Below are 16,287 nucleotides of genomic sequence, written 5' to 3'. Positions count from 1 at the left end.
TAATATCCACTGAGCTGAATCTTCAGGTGAGTGGATATTTTTGAATGGTGGAGTTATTGGAAATGAACAAAATGCATGAAAAGCAAATGATCCTATATGCCTTTAAGACGTGTCTTGCAAGTTAATCGTCGGCCTCTTTTCAAAGGTGTAACCCGTGAGAAGTGCGTAGTTTGAATGACTTGTAATGTTCTCTTTTTGTTTGACATGAAGTACTGTAAGCAAAATCAGACTTTTAACTTCATATTTTTCTTCTTTCTCCAGGGTGAAGACGTTCCTGGACCCCTTCCACTAGGCGTGGCCGTCATTGACGCCTCAGTCTCTCTCTTTGGTGCCGTTATACCCCACGTCGCCGACAAACACCGCCTGAAAATACTGGAGCATTTTGGGGAGTGTATCAGGCAAGCCAAGTCGGCCAGACAACAAGCAGTTCAGATCAACGTCTTCACGGCTGTTCTTAGTGCTCTCAAGGTGTGCCATCAACTACACTTTCAATGTAACAGTATTGTTATTAGAGTTGTTACCAAGTTATTACAAAAAGCAAATGATCTATCGTTTCTTTAAATAATGTTATTTTCTTGTTATTTTACCAGGGCTTAGCAGACAACAAACGCAGACTTAAGCATAGTGGTGTCAGAGCAGCAGCGAATAATCTGATCATGGTAAGACATCAAGATGAAAATACTTTGCATGGATTACTGTAACTTGCATATACCTTGATTAATGTAAATTCATGTTATCAGTTTTTGGCCGAACGATGTTTGTTACACAACTGTTGTGTCTCTGCTAAACAATGTTTGTTCTTTGTTAATTTATTAAGCTTCGGCGAAGGAGTCTTGTAAGTCTAGTTTTGTGATTTTGTATCGTATGAAAGGACGAGTGAGGTTGCATTACCACCAATGTTTAGTTTTTCTGTCTTGTTTGACTAGTTCCGATATCTTCCCGTGCTGTGTCATAGACAATTCAATGAAAATGACCATGAAAACAGCAGCATAGCAATTTTTTTTTTATACATATTACGGACACTCCTTTATTCATTTTAGAATGCCTTGAGCAATTCCAACTGATGGGATTAGCATATCAGTGCTTTTGCCTATGAATATTCATATTCTATGTACGGAATGCCTTTACCAATTCCAATCCCATCCTGCGCTGCTAGTGAGGCCTTAAGGAGAATATCTCAGATGGGATTAGCATATCAGTACTTTACATACTTTGAATATTCATGTTTTTGTTCAAGAATGCCATAACCATTTCCAATCCCATCCTTCGCTGTGCCACTGGTGAGGCATTAATAAGGATGGCACAGATGGGATTAGCATATCAGTACTTTACATATCTATGAATATTCAATTTTTTGTTAACATGTGCTCCTCTCTAAGGCCACCCTGCATGTTCCTTCCGCGCACATCATACGCGCGTGCACGCATGTCGGACTTTAGTGCACGCACGTCGGACATAAATCACGGCTGTGATTGGTCAGAACACCATGGGGCAGTGCTTACTGGATCGGTCCATTCCGATCCAATCCTGCGCTGCGCTACTGGCGAGGCTTAAGGGAGGATGTCACAGATGAGATTAGCATATCAGTACTTGACATATCTATGAATATTCATGTTTTTTGTTTCAGAATGCCTTGACCAATTCCAATCCCATCCTGCGCTGCGCTGCCGGCGAGGCCCTAGGGAGGATGGCCCAGATGGGAGGAGACAACTCCTTCATTGCGCAGACTGCTCAGATGTGCTTTGATAGACTCAAGACAGCAAGAGATGCTGTCTCCAGAACAGGTTGGTATACATTACCAGTCAATAGGGCTGTACCCAATATACTGAATATTGGAATAATCACATTCTGCCTTTGGATGTTCAGCATGGTCTTTGATTTGCTTTATAGTGCTGTGGGTTTATCTATGAAATAGGCTGAGGCAAATCAGAATGTATGACCAGCTGAATCAAGAATTGGGCATGGAAAAGGGCAATTCCAGTGTCACAGACGTTACAAATCAGACTTTTGTTGGTTCTACAAGAGCTCAGTGAAGTACAATGTAAGTAAAAAGGTAAGTCTGTCGGGAGCCAATGTGGCCAATCAGACCGGCGTTTATCTCCGGTTTCAGTAGCATGAAACAACTGAGAATATTTCTACTTCCCCTGGACGGGATGCCAGTCCATCGCAGGCTACTCCCTGGCTTATGCCAGGACCCATTTATACTCCTGGGTGGAGAGAGGCAAGTGGGGGTGAAGTGGCTGGCCCAAGGACACGACATATGTGATGCAAGCAAGCTAACAATTTGGAAAGAGCTCAATCTCAGCATTACTGCTGTGAAAACCGCATGCTGATACCATCTTTAGTTCAAACATTATGGAAGTCGGAACACTATGAAATGTGATGTAGTGATGTGATGAAGTGGCCCTATGGCCTGAATCTCCAAATGAAAGTTCCCGACAAACGACTCATTTAGCTTGATCGCATCACATATGGCCAGCGGCTGCATTCGAACCCCTGACCTTCTGATCATGAGTCACAAACCCTAACCACTAGGCCACACTCCCCCACAAGAGCTCAGTGAACAAACGTGTAATGTCTTTTTCATCTGGTAATGGTCAGGGAGATCACAGACTAGGAGTTTTGGATCATTTCTCTGAATCATTAATTAGATATCATGGTTAATTTGCTCTGTCCCGGACATTACATTTTCTTCCATAACGCCTAACGGTGGACTTGTCTCGGAGTAATACAATTACTCCTCATCAGCAATAGAGCACAGTTTTAGTGATTAATTCTTTAATAAAAACTGTTGGGTTACATGAAGATTTTGAGGACTTCATCAACACTCGTCTCATTTCCTCATTTTACCCACACTTGCTTCTCACATTATCACAGGCAACTCCCTGGCCTTAGGATGTCTTCACAGGTACGTGGGTGGCATGGGGGCAGGCCAGCACCTCAACACCAGCGTCAGTATCCTGCTTGCCCTGGCGCAGGACTCAACCTCCCCTACAGTACAGGCAAGTGCTGAGTTACCTTTTTAACTTTTTTTTATTAAATTCTTCCTGTTCATGAATGGTTCCTCGGAAGTAGATAGACACAGTGGTCTGACAAGGCATACCTAAGGATGACATTCCCGCCATGCTGAAAAATGGTGCACAACTCTGGAAAACTACAGTGTATGTGCCAAATTTCAACTTCTACCACTCTTACAGACAAATCCGACGGCAGCCATTTTCTGCAGAGGCGCAAGGGTCATGCGAGTCGCGCTCAGGTAGTACACACACGCCAGGGCCCAATTTCACGGCGCTGCTTAACAGTTAGCAGAAAAGTTGTGTTTAGCATAGCACAAAAATGTACTAACCTCAAGCACTATTTCACGGTGTGTGTGTGCTAACGGTCGCGCTTGCATGGAGATTTCTATTGTTACGTCACTAAGTTAAGCAAATTTTTCCTCTGAGGTAAGCATGCCTTTTGCTGTGCTTATGCTTACGGTCTCCATGAAATAGACGGAGGCTCTGTTAGCAGAAAATTGTGTGCTTACCAGTGCCGTGAAATTGGGCCCTGGGCTCCTTTGGCCAATGGGAATACCAAAATGCACGTGTGCCTCGTCTTTAACAACGCGTGCAGCAGTCGCATTGGCATGACACCACCACAGTAAAAGCTTCTGATTCTGGTTGCCGCATTCCAGTATAGGCAGTTCTCTCACCCTGAACTTGCCTTTCTCCCATCCGGAGTGAAGTTTCTCCCATCCTGAGTGAAGTTTCTCCCATCCTGAGTGAAATTTCTGATGAAACTGCTGCACCGTCAGAGTAACTCGGAAGCCTGTAGAAACCTTACTAACCCAGCTAAATGCACACGGATCCTAGCCCTGAATTATTCCTCGTTGGTTTACTTTTCAGATGTGGGCATTGCATGCACTAGCCCTGATAGCGGATTCGGGTGGTCCCATGTTCCGCTCCTACGTGGAGCCCACCTTGTCTCTCGTCCTGACCTTGCTTCTTAGTGTACCTCCCTCCAACGTGGAGGTCCATCAGTGTCTGGGTCGATGCCTAGCTGCCCTGATCACAACACTGGGACCTGAACTACAAGGTGAGTGGTGATATGAACTTTGTGCGTGAACAGAAGATGGGGCGTTATGACCACTTTTGAGAGCCCTGAGTGAGTAGTCTGAGTATCACCTGTTATCCATGGAGCCAAGTCTCCTGTATAACGTCTGATATGTCTAGACATGCAGATATATGCAAGCTGCGCGCCAGCCAATCGGAGTCGACTTTACTGACGTCATTTCATTCCCAAATCAGGACTAAATGGTTTGATTGGTCAATTCGAAAGCAGTGTTTTGTAATACAACAGCCAGCCAGTGCGTGACACAGGTTTTTTTATTGCGTTGACTTGCGTAACAATAAAGACAATTTATCGGCAACGATAACAAAAGGGCTTTTAACCACTTTGCACCGGGATTTTTTTGACATTGACCGGACCCAGGCGCAGGATTGTTTTTCACGAACCTTGATGCAAGACGAGTTCAGGCCGTCATCTGCGGGTAGCACATCTTAATATTTCCGGCCTTGCTCGCTGCGAGCAGGTCGCAGACAGATATTTTCCGGCAACAAGTTTTTCCGTCCTCCGTTTCGAATACTGCAAACCTTTGTGAAAACCTTTGTCGTTTCGAATACTGCAAATACACGTCATCCAACGTGAACTGGTTAAAAAAAACCAAATAAATTCCACTAAGTTGATAAAACCGATCCAGTACCATCCCTGCTAGCGTCTGACTGTGAGAAATTGAAAACCATGTCTTGCTGCAGGTAACAAGGGTAACCTAGCCACAGCGCGGACATCCTGCCTGGTAGCCTGCACCATCATGCAGGATCACCCAGACTCCTTGGTTGGTTCCGAGGCCATCGCCTGCTTACAGCAGCTGCACATGTTCGCTCCGAGGCACGTCAACCTTACCAGCTTGGTTCCTCACCTTTGCGTAAGTACCATGTCTGTGAACCAGGTCTCTCTATCTTGTGACTAATTTTATGAAGTTTAGTAAAGATTCTTAGCATTACAAACATGTATGTGCGGGACTGTGGTCCAATTATTATGGTGTTCGACTCAAGTGCCATGGTGCACAGGTTCAAATCCTGACAGGGAACATGGTGCTGGTGTTCTTGAGCAAGGCTCTTTACCTTTATTGCTTCATCCTTGGGATGGGACATTAAGCCATAGGTTCTGTGTGTTGTGTAACTAACGTTAAAGAACCACTTATCACTTATCGCTATAAGAAAAGAGGTTTGCCCCGATGTTTCTGGCAGTGGCTGCAATATGCGCCACAGCACCTTGTAAACCCTTTATAAGAGGTGCTACATAATGAGTCTCATATTTCTCATAAACTTCATTTGCCTGTCTTTAAAAAATTAGACATAATTACCAGCACCTTGAGTACCTAATTGTTGGTAGATACATACGCTATATAAGACTGTGGTATTATTATTATTAACAAAAAGATTTTTCACCTTTGCTGAAAATTTGGTCATCATATAAAATATTACAGGTTTTGAGCGCTCAAAATTCAGATTTGTTTGAATTTTTTTAATTGTGGGGGGGTTAAAACCTTTGATAAAAGCTCTGTACACCATTTGCAAAACCGTGTTTATGCCGATTCAAGGAACAACAATACAATAAATCAAAAGCTGGTTATTGAAAAACTAACCTGTCAAAATTTCAGCGCAGTAGATTATATTCTTTTTGCGAAAACTTGTGAAAATCATATTTTTCCTCGACAAAAACCATGTTTCTATTGAAAGTTTGATGGTTCAGTACCAACCATTGCGATGAAATGATGGTAATTCCACTTTTCTCAAAACTGACAGCCCACCAGGCACAATATTTTCACAGGATGCTGAATCCTATTATTTACTTACAAACATCATGTAATTTACAACTATTATATACTTAGAAAGTAGAATACAGGGTAAGTAAAAAAAAGCAGAACCCAAACCCCCAAAATTATATTTCATATTTTAAAAATATGTAGCACCAAATATAATAATGACTGGAAAGCCAATTTCATATGTACTTTTAGATGAAGAAAAAACTGAAATTGCTCAATCCGTTCAGAGAATATCACTATTTAAACGCAATGACCCTAAAACCTGTTTCGTCAAAAAAAAGCAATTTATTGTGCATTCTGACTGTTTGGAACAACAAAGAAAATGACACAGAATACTTGTTTCAACAACTGTCAACAACTGTAGTACACAATATCTTTATTAACAACCCTGGTAAGGCAAGCAATATGATTTATAAAATCCAATTTTTTGTTAAGACGGGCCTTCAAAAGGACTTAATTTTAAACTGAGGTTTTATCGGTGGTGATGTTTGAAGACAATTGTGACGACGATTCCCGAAATTGCCTTTTTGGATGAAAGAGGTTTTAAATGGTGATATTCTTTGAACAGATTAAGCAATTTCATTAATTTTTTCATCTAAAAGTAGCTTACGAAATTGTCTTTCCAGTCATTATTATTTTTGTTGCTACATCTTGTTTTAAATATGAAATATAATTTTTTGGGTTTGGGTTTTGCTTTTTTGGACTCGCCCTGTATTCAAGATATTTTAAGAGTTTTATTATTGAATGTTTGCAAATGGTGTCCATTGCCTCTAATGGTAAGAAATGCTGAAGAAAAAGCAGTTTGGGTAGACGTAGAAGGCAAGGAAAGTGCCACTGTCCAAACCTGAAAGAAGTCAATAAAATCTTTGATAGTACTAGAAAGTCAAATTTCGTATTACATTTCCCATTTTGACCTGACACTGCTAAACCATCCAGGCAAGTGAAAACTCAATAAAAAATAACAATGGTGACTGCAGTTTTAACAAATTGACTAAAAATAAAAGCAAGTGATAAAAGGTGAAGTGAGTGCCCCTGGGCTAAACAGATTTTATGAATTGAATGGATTGATATAAATGTAAAGGCTGGTTTATACTTATGTGAAAAGGAGCGCCAAACGCATTTCATGATATAGAAATAATAATTACCGGGAATGGGTCATTTGGGAGTCATTCCCATAGACTTGTGCACAACATTTTTCAAACTGAAATGTGCCCTAACCCAATATTCCCTTGTCCTTTTTCCACGAATTTCGGTATTTTTACTAATTAGACCACGAGCAACAAAAATAACCTGATTGCGACAATAAATTTTTGCCTCTAAAGGGGGGCTGTGGAATTAGGGAGACATGAAAATGTCTCCCTATTGTCGAAGAAATTACGATAACGTGTCTCCCTAATGGTACATTTGTAGGAATAATAGTTTCCTTTCAGAGTCTGTTTTGTTAAGCATGACGTAGCTTGTGAGGTCGTCACGACCTCTTCATTCAGCATTGCGTCTAAATCCCTCCGCTCACATGACCACCTTTATGTCAACAATTGAAGTTTCATTGTGACATTTTGCTGTTAACCTAACGACTTTGCTTCCCACTGAAACTTGTGTGAAGTATGAACCGGCCTTGATACTGCAATGGGTTTTTACCTCATTTTTGTGTGTAAAGAAACCAAACTGATTTACATAACCAACTACAACCTAATATTTGGGGGACAAAATCTCTTTTCCGGTGCAGAAATCCCTTGGTAGCCAGCATCTGTTACTACGCCGTGCTGCCGTGGCCTGCCTGAGGCAGCTGTCCCAGCGTGAGGCCCACGAGGTGTGTGAATACGCCAAGAGCTTAGCCAAGGACCCCAGGGATGTCAGCACGGCTGTCACGGACGGTGTGGTTATCACAGGTGGGTTTAATTGTATCATGGAACCAAGTAATAAGCCATTTGCGAGTTAAATTTGAATAAAATCTGGAACACTGACTTAATCCAGTGCTTTGCATGTTTTAAGTTTGCATTCTCCCGACCAAAGAGACTGTTACTATATCACATGATTCGGGGCAAGGCTTATGCTAGCAACCCCCAGCTCCGGCATGGTCTGGTGTCTTTGTGCCATTCTCACCCATTGTGAACAATGTATTGGTGCTGAGCGTCTCTTACGTAACTATGCAAGAGCTTGCCCCGAATCATGTGATTAGCAACAGTGTCTTTGGTCTGGAGAATTCAAAGTTAAAATGTGCTAAGCATTCTGAGCAAGTCAGTGTGCCAGATGTTTTTCAAATGTAAATCCCAAAGGGTATAGGTTACTCGCAAATGGCTTATTGACCGGAGCGGGTTTTGAACCCGCAATGGTACCATTCTAATTCTGCTTGTTTAGTTTCTTCGTTCAACTTTATAATTTATTTTGCATGCACCCAGTCATTTTTACAGGCTGGTTTAGTTTGAAATATAAATAAACATAACAAAAAAGTCTTGAAGAAAATACATTATAAGAAGGGTAAAACAAAAATTAAAAATGGAACTTTCTAGCAGTGGGTGTGTTTTAAGGGATGTTAGGAATGAACTCTACATGTACAGCTTTAGAACTAAGTTGTACAACATCTTTATCAGTAATTACTATCATGCTTTGGTGCAATTAAAAAAAACGAACATTGGTACACCAGTGTCTCAGCTTAAGTTTTCTCCTCAAGTAACATTAGGATGATTTTGTTTATACCATCTCCTAAGTGTCATTTGCATTTATTTTATTTTATTTTTTTCAAATAAATCCCCACATGATTGTCTAGAGACTGAAATCCACTCATAACAGTGGTGTAGTTAGAATGTTAACCGAGATGGCCAAAGGCATGTAAGACACCACTACACCTACCTTACTCCCATGTCTGTATTTTACACAAAAAGTGGGAAGATTGTGTGTATTCGGAGCTGAGACGTAACTCTCTTTTCCTACTTCTTCAGAGACTGGCCTGGAAGGGGTTCTCTTCAGTATGCTAGACAAGGAAACCGATCAGCGACTCCTGTCCGACATCCACGACACCTTGATCAGTATGCTGCATGAGCTGTCAGGGAAAGACCTGGCAAGGTGGCTGACGTTGTGCAAGACTGTGCTGTCGGCTTCCAAAGGTAATCCCTAGCCTCGACTCCATGGGGGCGTGTGCGTTCATTCTCTAACCTCTGGCTGTGAGGAATACGTACACGACGCTGATTGACTATTCAGAGCGTACTGCGCGTGTATTTAGAAGACTGCACGCTCTATACAGGCTGTTTAAAAAAAAAGGAAACCAAGCTTATTTTGTTGATTTCTTGGGTATGACTAATTTGTTAGGAAAATGGTAACCACCATCTGTTACATAACCATGTCTTCTTTTTCTTGACACCACGAATTCCGTTTCACTGTAACGGGATGACTGAGCAACAAGAGATGTAACTGACATGCCAGAAATGGCCTTGTACCACATGCACCACAAGACCAATTGACAGTTTTCAGCATGTTGAAAATAAAGAAATCCAGAACGCACATTATCAAAGTCATTTATTCAATTGCTACAAAAAATCAAGGTTTATCACTGTCCCCGTTAACCCCATTGTCCTTCAACATGCCCCATTCCTTTGAACGCAAATCTGTTGTGAATGCATTCCTGATAACGTCTCTCTCTCTCTCTGATAACTGTCAATTGGTCTTATGGTGCATGTGGTACAAGGCCATTTCTGGCATGTCAGTTACATCACTTGGTGCTCAGTCATCCGTGAAGGTAACATGGAGTTCGTGGCGTCAAGAAAAAGAAGACATGGTTATGTAACAGATGGTGGTTGCCATTTTCCTAAATAAGTAGTCATACCCGAGAAATCAACAAAATAAGCTTGGTTTCCTTTTTTTCGAAACACCCTGTATATGCGCTTGCGTTATCTCCTGCACGTCACGTCACGTATGAAATTTTTTTCGCGTTAACCACATTGACTGCAGTCCTAATTTAAATGTGCCAAACGAGCCCCCTAAGTTTCCCATAAAATATAACTACCAATTGACCAAATATTTGCCAAATGCAATGCCGTCATCAGTAAATGCACTCTTAACCCTAAAAAGGCCGGGTTATTTTGACCATCTCTCTGCCGGGGAGGGGGGGGGGGGGGCCATCGAGTGACGAAAATTTTTAAAACTCCGTACGTGCAAAGGAGCAACTCATCATGAACATACCCAAGAAATTTCATGACTCTAGGTCAAAGGGTTTTGGAATTATGGCTCATTAATTATTCATATGTACGAATGGTAATTCTGCTCTGTGTACAGGACGTATATGGGAAAATTCAGCTTTTTCGCTACGCGGCAACCCCTGGTCCAATTTTTCTGTTTTTGGTATCAAAAGATGCGCAAGGCTCGAGGCTGAAAAGTCATAATAGCTCGGGTCGTGAACATTTTTTAGGCTATCTCGGAAAAAGTTGAAAAAGCGGAATCCGCCCCCCCCCCCTCCCGGCCCTTTTAGGGTTAATGAAAGCGGAACACGACCCTTTGTCTCAATAGATGCGCATGCGCATCTATTTTGCATATGAAGTGAAACATTCTGAAACCAGGCCACAGCTTATTGTACACTCGCGCTTGTTTCCTTAATTCTTATATTTCTTTTATTTGTTATTTTAGAGAGTGGAGGCGGTACTCCCAAGCCAGACCACAATCGCAAAGGTGCCGAGGAAAAGGATGACAAAGACGAAGATCAAGAGGTTGATGACTCGGCCAAGTTTAAGACAGGGGAGAAAGTCAACACGCATCCTCCAGGTGAAAATACTTATAGATAAATCTTTGGCAGTTGCTGTGCACTCTGCCATTGGAGTGGTTAAAAAAACATCCCTTGGCTTCTAGTGTTTGAAGGTATGTAGGATCATTAGGAATATACCTGTATGGCTGCTGCCAACCAGGTATATTCCAGATCCAAGGCTACGGCAGTCTGTCCGACCACACAACGTGGCAGTGGAGGTACCAAGATCAAACCTGGTCAGTCATCTAAGGTCCTTTTTACCATCTACGGCCCGAATATGGAACTCTCTTCCTGCCCACATACCCACTGACAGGAATCTGGCCAGCTTCAAGAGGGAGGTGAATCGCTATCTGGGCGACAAGCCATCAGCAGTCTCTATTAGTCAATAATGTGTCTTGCTGTAAAGGCCCAGATATGCCTTGTGTAAAAAAAAATTAACAAGACTACACTTCTAAGATTCTCGAGTGGCTTATTCCAGGACCATTGTCAATGGGCACATGCGCATACACAAGCTTTTAGTTGTCATTTAGTTATTGGGCTCTTGCTTACTTTCCCCTTAGATTTTGGATATCATTCGATATTATTTTGACTGCCCCCCAAAAAAATATTTCCTGGCCCCCCAAATTTCAGAGTCTGGCGCCGCCACTGTATGTTCCATAACTTCCTTGCACAAAGTCATCATAAATTAAAGATAGATAACTAGACACGTCTTTTGTCGCATCTTTTCTCTTCAGTGGCACCACGGTGGCCCACACGAGTCTTTGCAGCTGACAGCGTACGGCGAGTCATCCAAGTGTGTGACGGCAACACGGTGCACTTTGACCTTGCTCTGGCCCGAGAAATGAAGGCAAAGACATCACAGGGTCAGTGAGCAGTAACAAAATGATATTCAAAGAAAGTTCTGTGCTTCCATATAATGACAGAGAAGCTTCATATTTTCAATTTGGATCATCCTGGTCCTTATTTCATCGAGAGTAACATGAATATTAATCTTCATACATATTTTTAAAAAAAAAGAAAAAAAAGAAGAAGCTGAAAGATACTAGTTACCATGGTAATGACTGGATTGACCTGAAATATACAAATTATAGAAGTCAGTAGACCTGATCTTTTATCTATCAGTACTTTTCTCACGGGAAAAATTACCTTTCTCAAAGGCATTTGGTCTATTAGAAAGGTCCTACTAGAATAGGTGTATCAGCCCTCCAACTTAAACGTTAACAAAAAAGCAGTATTAAAGGCAATATACATCATTTGCTTTTGCTGTAATTTTCAGAAATGGATGGAATTGGGGGGTTGGAAATATATAGCAAATATAGTTACGCTGACTTTTTTGAGGTTTTGGGTTTGAAAATACTATAAAAACCAAGAAAAACGATCATTTTCCTGTAGTCTGGTTCTCTGACTCCATATAAGAAGAAACAGAGCAGTTTACATACATTGGGGAATTGTAAGGTCAAGGAACCAGTCTAGCTGGCTTGTACCCGTTCATAGGTGTGTAATCGATTGCAAACAAGTGCGATGGTCAACTGGGGCCAGTATTTGAAAAAAAGCCAGTTTTTTTTCCAACGCTGATCGGCTGATCAGCATTGGAAATTGATACAAAAATACCACTTTTCTTGAAAATGACAGTATACCAGGTGCCATGATTTTACAGGATGCTTTACACTGTCATTCACTAACAGTCCAGCAAGGTATTTCAAAATGATTTGGTAGTTTTATTTTTTGATGTTTGCAAATGTTGTATTTTCCCTTTAACAAAAATGCAGTATTTAAACCAAACACAGTGCAGAGTGTAGTGACTATTTTGGTTCAAAGCAAAAACAAAACAAAAACGGAAAACCCCACACTTTCTTTAAAACTCTATAAAAAGGGAGAAATGGATTTTTTTCAGCAGGGCACAGATACACCGGTCGTAACCCCACAAATCCTTTTGAGTCAAATTTTAATGGCAGTATTCTTGATTGATGCACAGACAACTACCTGGTGTTGCATCTGTCAGACCTGGTCCGGACGGCGTTCATTGCTGCCACCTCGGAGAGCAGCCAGTTGAGGAATGCAGGCCTTCTGCTCCTTCAGGACATTATCAACAAGTTTGCCCGGGTGCCGGAACCGGAGTTCCCTGGACACTTCATCATGGAACAGTACCAAGCCCAGGTAAGGGGAGAATGTGACAATTATTAAGCTATATTCCATCATTTGCAGCTATCCAAAAAGTAACTGACGTAATTATTGTTGAAAAACGTGCTTGGTTGAAAGATAGTAAGGGAACTAAACTCCCTGTGAAATTATTCTTTCTGGCAAGCTGTTATTTTGAAGAAATCAACGAAAGAAGGCCTTTCCAAAGGAAATTTCCGTTAGTAGTTCGTTTTTTTTATTCGGCGAAGCGCGTGTAAGCGTTGGCACTACACACACGCGTGCGCGGTTACTATAATTCGTCGGATCAGTGCGTGACATCGCGTAGCTGCATTTGGCTCAGTGAGAACGTGTCTCTGATGCTGAATTCAGGCCCAATTCCAAACATGATTCAGCAACTTTTGATATGAAATCGGATCCTAGAATGCTGTTTTTCTCGGAATATACAGCTAAAGCTGAGCTGAAACTCCATCAGGTTAGTTGTTCAGCACCCTTCTTCAGATTTTTTGGATGTTTGTTGCTTCAAACGAACAAAATGCACAAGTTACAAATGATGGACTATACCTTTAAACAAGCGGTAGCTCAAGGTTTACCTTGAGGTATTGTGAAGTTTTTTTACTAGTCTGAGGATCAGACATTCACGTGTGCAGAGCGACAGGAATGAATGTCTGATGTATCAAAGCATGCACATTTTATGCAACCCCGCATGCCAGCCAGTCGACTTTAGAAATTGTGACGTCATCTTATTCAGAAATGTGGACTAAGCCATTGATTGGTTAGTTTAGGTGCCGTGTTTAGGTGTAAAAACGGTTTACGAAAGCCCCGATAGAATGGTCACAATCTGGATGTCAAAACGCAAGTCTTGTTTTGCATAATTCATCACAGAATCTGCTCACGTATAGACCCTTACTGTGTGAGGGGATATTCCATAGACTGGGATTTTACTCGAGTAACCCTGAAAGTGTACCTTGTGAAACAGTATCAAGCTGAGGTAAGGGGAGAATGTGACAGTTAAACAAGTGCTAACTCAAGGTTTACCTCAAGGTTTTATGGGGTTCATGGTATACCCCAGGTTTTTACCTCAAGTTAGCCTAAAAGATTACCTATGGAATTGTATCAAGCTGAGATAAGGGAGAATGTGACAGTTAAACAAGTGGTAACTCAAGGTTTACCTCGAGGTTTTATGGGGTTCATGGTATACCCCAGGTTTTTACCTCAACTTTACCCTAAAAGATTACCTATGGAATTGTATCAAGCTGAGATAAGGGAGAATGTGACTATTAAAACAAGTGGTATCTCGAGGTTTACCTCGAGGTTTTATGGGGTTCATGGTATACCCCAGGTTTTTACCTCAACTTTACCCTAAAAGATTACCTATGGAATTGTATCAAGCTGAGATAAGGGAGAATGTGACAGTTAAAACAAGTGGTATCTCGACGTTTACCTCGAGGTTTTATGGGGTCCATGGTATACCCCAGGTTTTTACCTCAAGCTACCCTGCAAGATTACCTATGGAATTGTATCATGCTAAGATAAGGGCGAATGTGACAATTAAACAAGTGGTATCTTGAGGTTTATCTCAAGGTTTTTTTTACGGTGTACCCTGGTTTTACCTCAAGTCACCCTGGGAATTTACCTCGCGGAATAGTACCAACCGAGGTTGGTACTAAGTTGAGAATGTGAAATTAATCAAGCGGTAAGTTCAGGTTTTACGAGGTTTACAATGTGTAACCTTGAGTTACTGCTTGGTTGATTTTGCATTCTTACCCAATGAAGAACGATTATTTCATTTCGTGGGTTGCATCACGAGGCGATGTGTCATTGATAACTGCTGCACCAACTATTGACGTACGTATTGTGTGCATAAACTCCATCGAATAACCATCGTTTTGGTTATTCTATGATCGTTTTGATGGCTAATTAGTTGCATTGTTATTATTTCAAGTAATCAAAAATAGCTTTGGAGAAATTAAGCCTTTCTCTTAAAAGGCCTGTGCTAGAACAACTAATCTTAATTTTCTCCATTCACCGCAATGTGTAACAGGTTGCAATATTTCCCACACATACTTAGACTGACTGTCAAAACTCAATTGTTGACCTTTATCACTGAAAATCCTAGTGATAGCACTAAAAAAAAAACAAATTCAAAGAATTTAAAAAATTGTGATCTATTTGTGAGAAATTGAACTTAAAAACGTACTGGGGACCATTTACATTTTGTATGCATTTAGTGATCTTGAAGCTTAGGCCCAAAAAAAAAAATAGTCGGTCTCTGGTCAGACCGAAGTTCCGGAACTGATGCGGCGACGCGTTTTTTTTTTTTTTTTTTTTTTTTCAAGCTTGTATTGTACAGACAAGGTGGGTACTATTTTGCTTTTTAGTGTCCTCATTACACATGGGTGTCCTCCATAATTTGCCTTGGTGCCCTTTATCATTTGCCTTGGTGCAATTTCCCCATTCCTTGGTGCTCCTTGGTACAAAAATTTGAGGAGGCGCGGCAATAGCGCTGTTGTAGCTTCCGTGTTAATTTGAAAAAAAAAGAAGGTTGACGCGCATGATTAAAATCGACGCGCGCGCTGACCAGAGACCGAGTACTTTTTTTTTTTTTGCCTTACGAATAATTTCTCTGAACACATTTGCTTAATGCTTAATCTGTTATGCTTATTGTTCTTTCTATTTATACATTGATTTTGATTTCCTTCAAAGGTGGGGGCAGCTTTGCGGCCAGCCTTTTCCCCCGACACTCCCTCTGATGTAACGGCCATGGCCTGTCAGGTAGGTAGCTTCAACATCAATGTTGGGTTTTGTAATGGCTATTGCATTTGTCCATCTTACTCCCCCTGGCAGTCGTCTGCAACAGAGTCCACCACCGCTTAATTAATATTTCAGTGCAGGCTGCGCAATGGTATGCACTGCAGTAACATGTATTATGTATGTAAGCACGTCCGGTCCTCATACCTAATGAATTTCATATTCTGGAAATCACCTCCTGTCATTTAATTATACCTAGGGGCCTATGTCTTGGATTTTTTTGGATTTTGATGTAAAAATCACGAAAACAAACAGCAGTAAACACAACAATCATGATACGACGTCATCTCACATGCATGTTGCGTGCTCGAGACAGCTGATAGTCTGCAAGTTCGCTGCGTGTTAGGTGTGAAACGCGTACGTACTGATATTATTCAAACTGATATTATTCAAACCAACACAGAGCTAATAAAAATTGACATCAACGTAATGGAAAACTAATGAAAACCTGGTAGACCATTATGGAAAAGCACTGTCTGTTATTGCAAGATTATTATTTAATTCCATTTTCCATTTGCATGGATAGTGAGCATAAATTGTATCCGTTGTTGAATGCTGGGAAGCTGTTTTCAAGGGGAATTTAATAAAAAAAAAGTTTTTTGTGTAACTTCTGCTAGTGTGTCGGTGATATGTAAGTTAATTTTTTACAAACTCAATCAATTTTCACATTTTTTGTCCATGCAAACAGTTTTAAACCTGTTTCAAAGTGGAGGCAATTTTTTAAATCCTCTTTCATTATGAT

The 16,287-nt window shown here is 41.1% G+C and overlaps 1 protein-coding gene across 2 annotated transcripts in view; it reads left to right on the top strand.

Annotated features, from left to right (window-relative positions):
• Positions 1-16,287, top strand: part of LOC119740286 (HEAT repeat-containing protein 5B-like) — a 95,048-nt gene that overhangs the window by 49,019 nt on the left and 29,742 nt on the right. For both annotated transcript variants that reach the window (XM_038215550.1, XM_038215549.1), the window contains 12 exons: positions 262-468; positions 591-659; positions 1,628-1,784; positions 2,878-3,002; positions 3,885-4,074; positions 4,794-4,963; positions 7,593-7,755; positions 8,806-8,970; positions 10,484-10,618; positions 11,333-11,461; positions 12,574-12,755; positions 15,441-15,509. In XM_038215550.1, the coding sequence (XP_038071478.1) occupies positions 262-468; positions 591-659; positions 1,628-1,784; positions 2,878-3,002; positions 3,885-4,074; positions 4,794-4,963; positions 7,593-7,755; positions 8,806-8,970; positions 10,484-10,618; positions 11,333-11,461; positions 12,574-12,755; positions 15,441-15,509 (1,761 nt within the window). The remainder of the gene's footprint in view (positions 1-261; positions 469-590; positions 660-1,627; positions 1,785-2,877; positions 3,003-3,884; positions 4,075-4,793; positions 4,964-7,592; positions 7,756-8,805; positions 8,971-10,483; positions 10,619-11,332; positions 11,462-12,573; positions 12,756-15,440; positions 15,510-16,287) is intronic.

Source organism: Patiria miniata, unplaced genomic scaffold (assembly GCF_015706575.1).
Source record: "Patiria miniata isolate m_02_andy unplaced genomic scaffold, ASM1570657v1 HiC_scaffold_5, whole genome shotgun sequence".
In the NCBI taxonomy this organism is placed as follows: domain Eukaryota; kingdom Metazoa; phylum Echinodermata; class Asteroidea; order Valvatida; family Asterinidae; genus Patiria; species Patiria miniata.
Note: the sequence above shows the minus strand (reverse complement) of the source record. Positions and strands in the feature narration are given on the sequence as shown.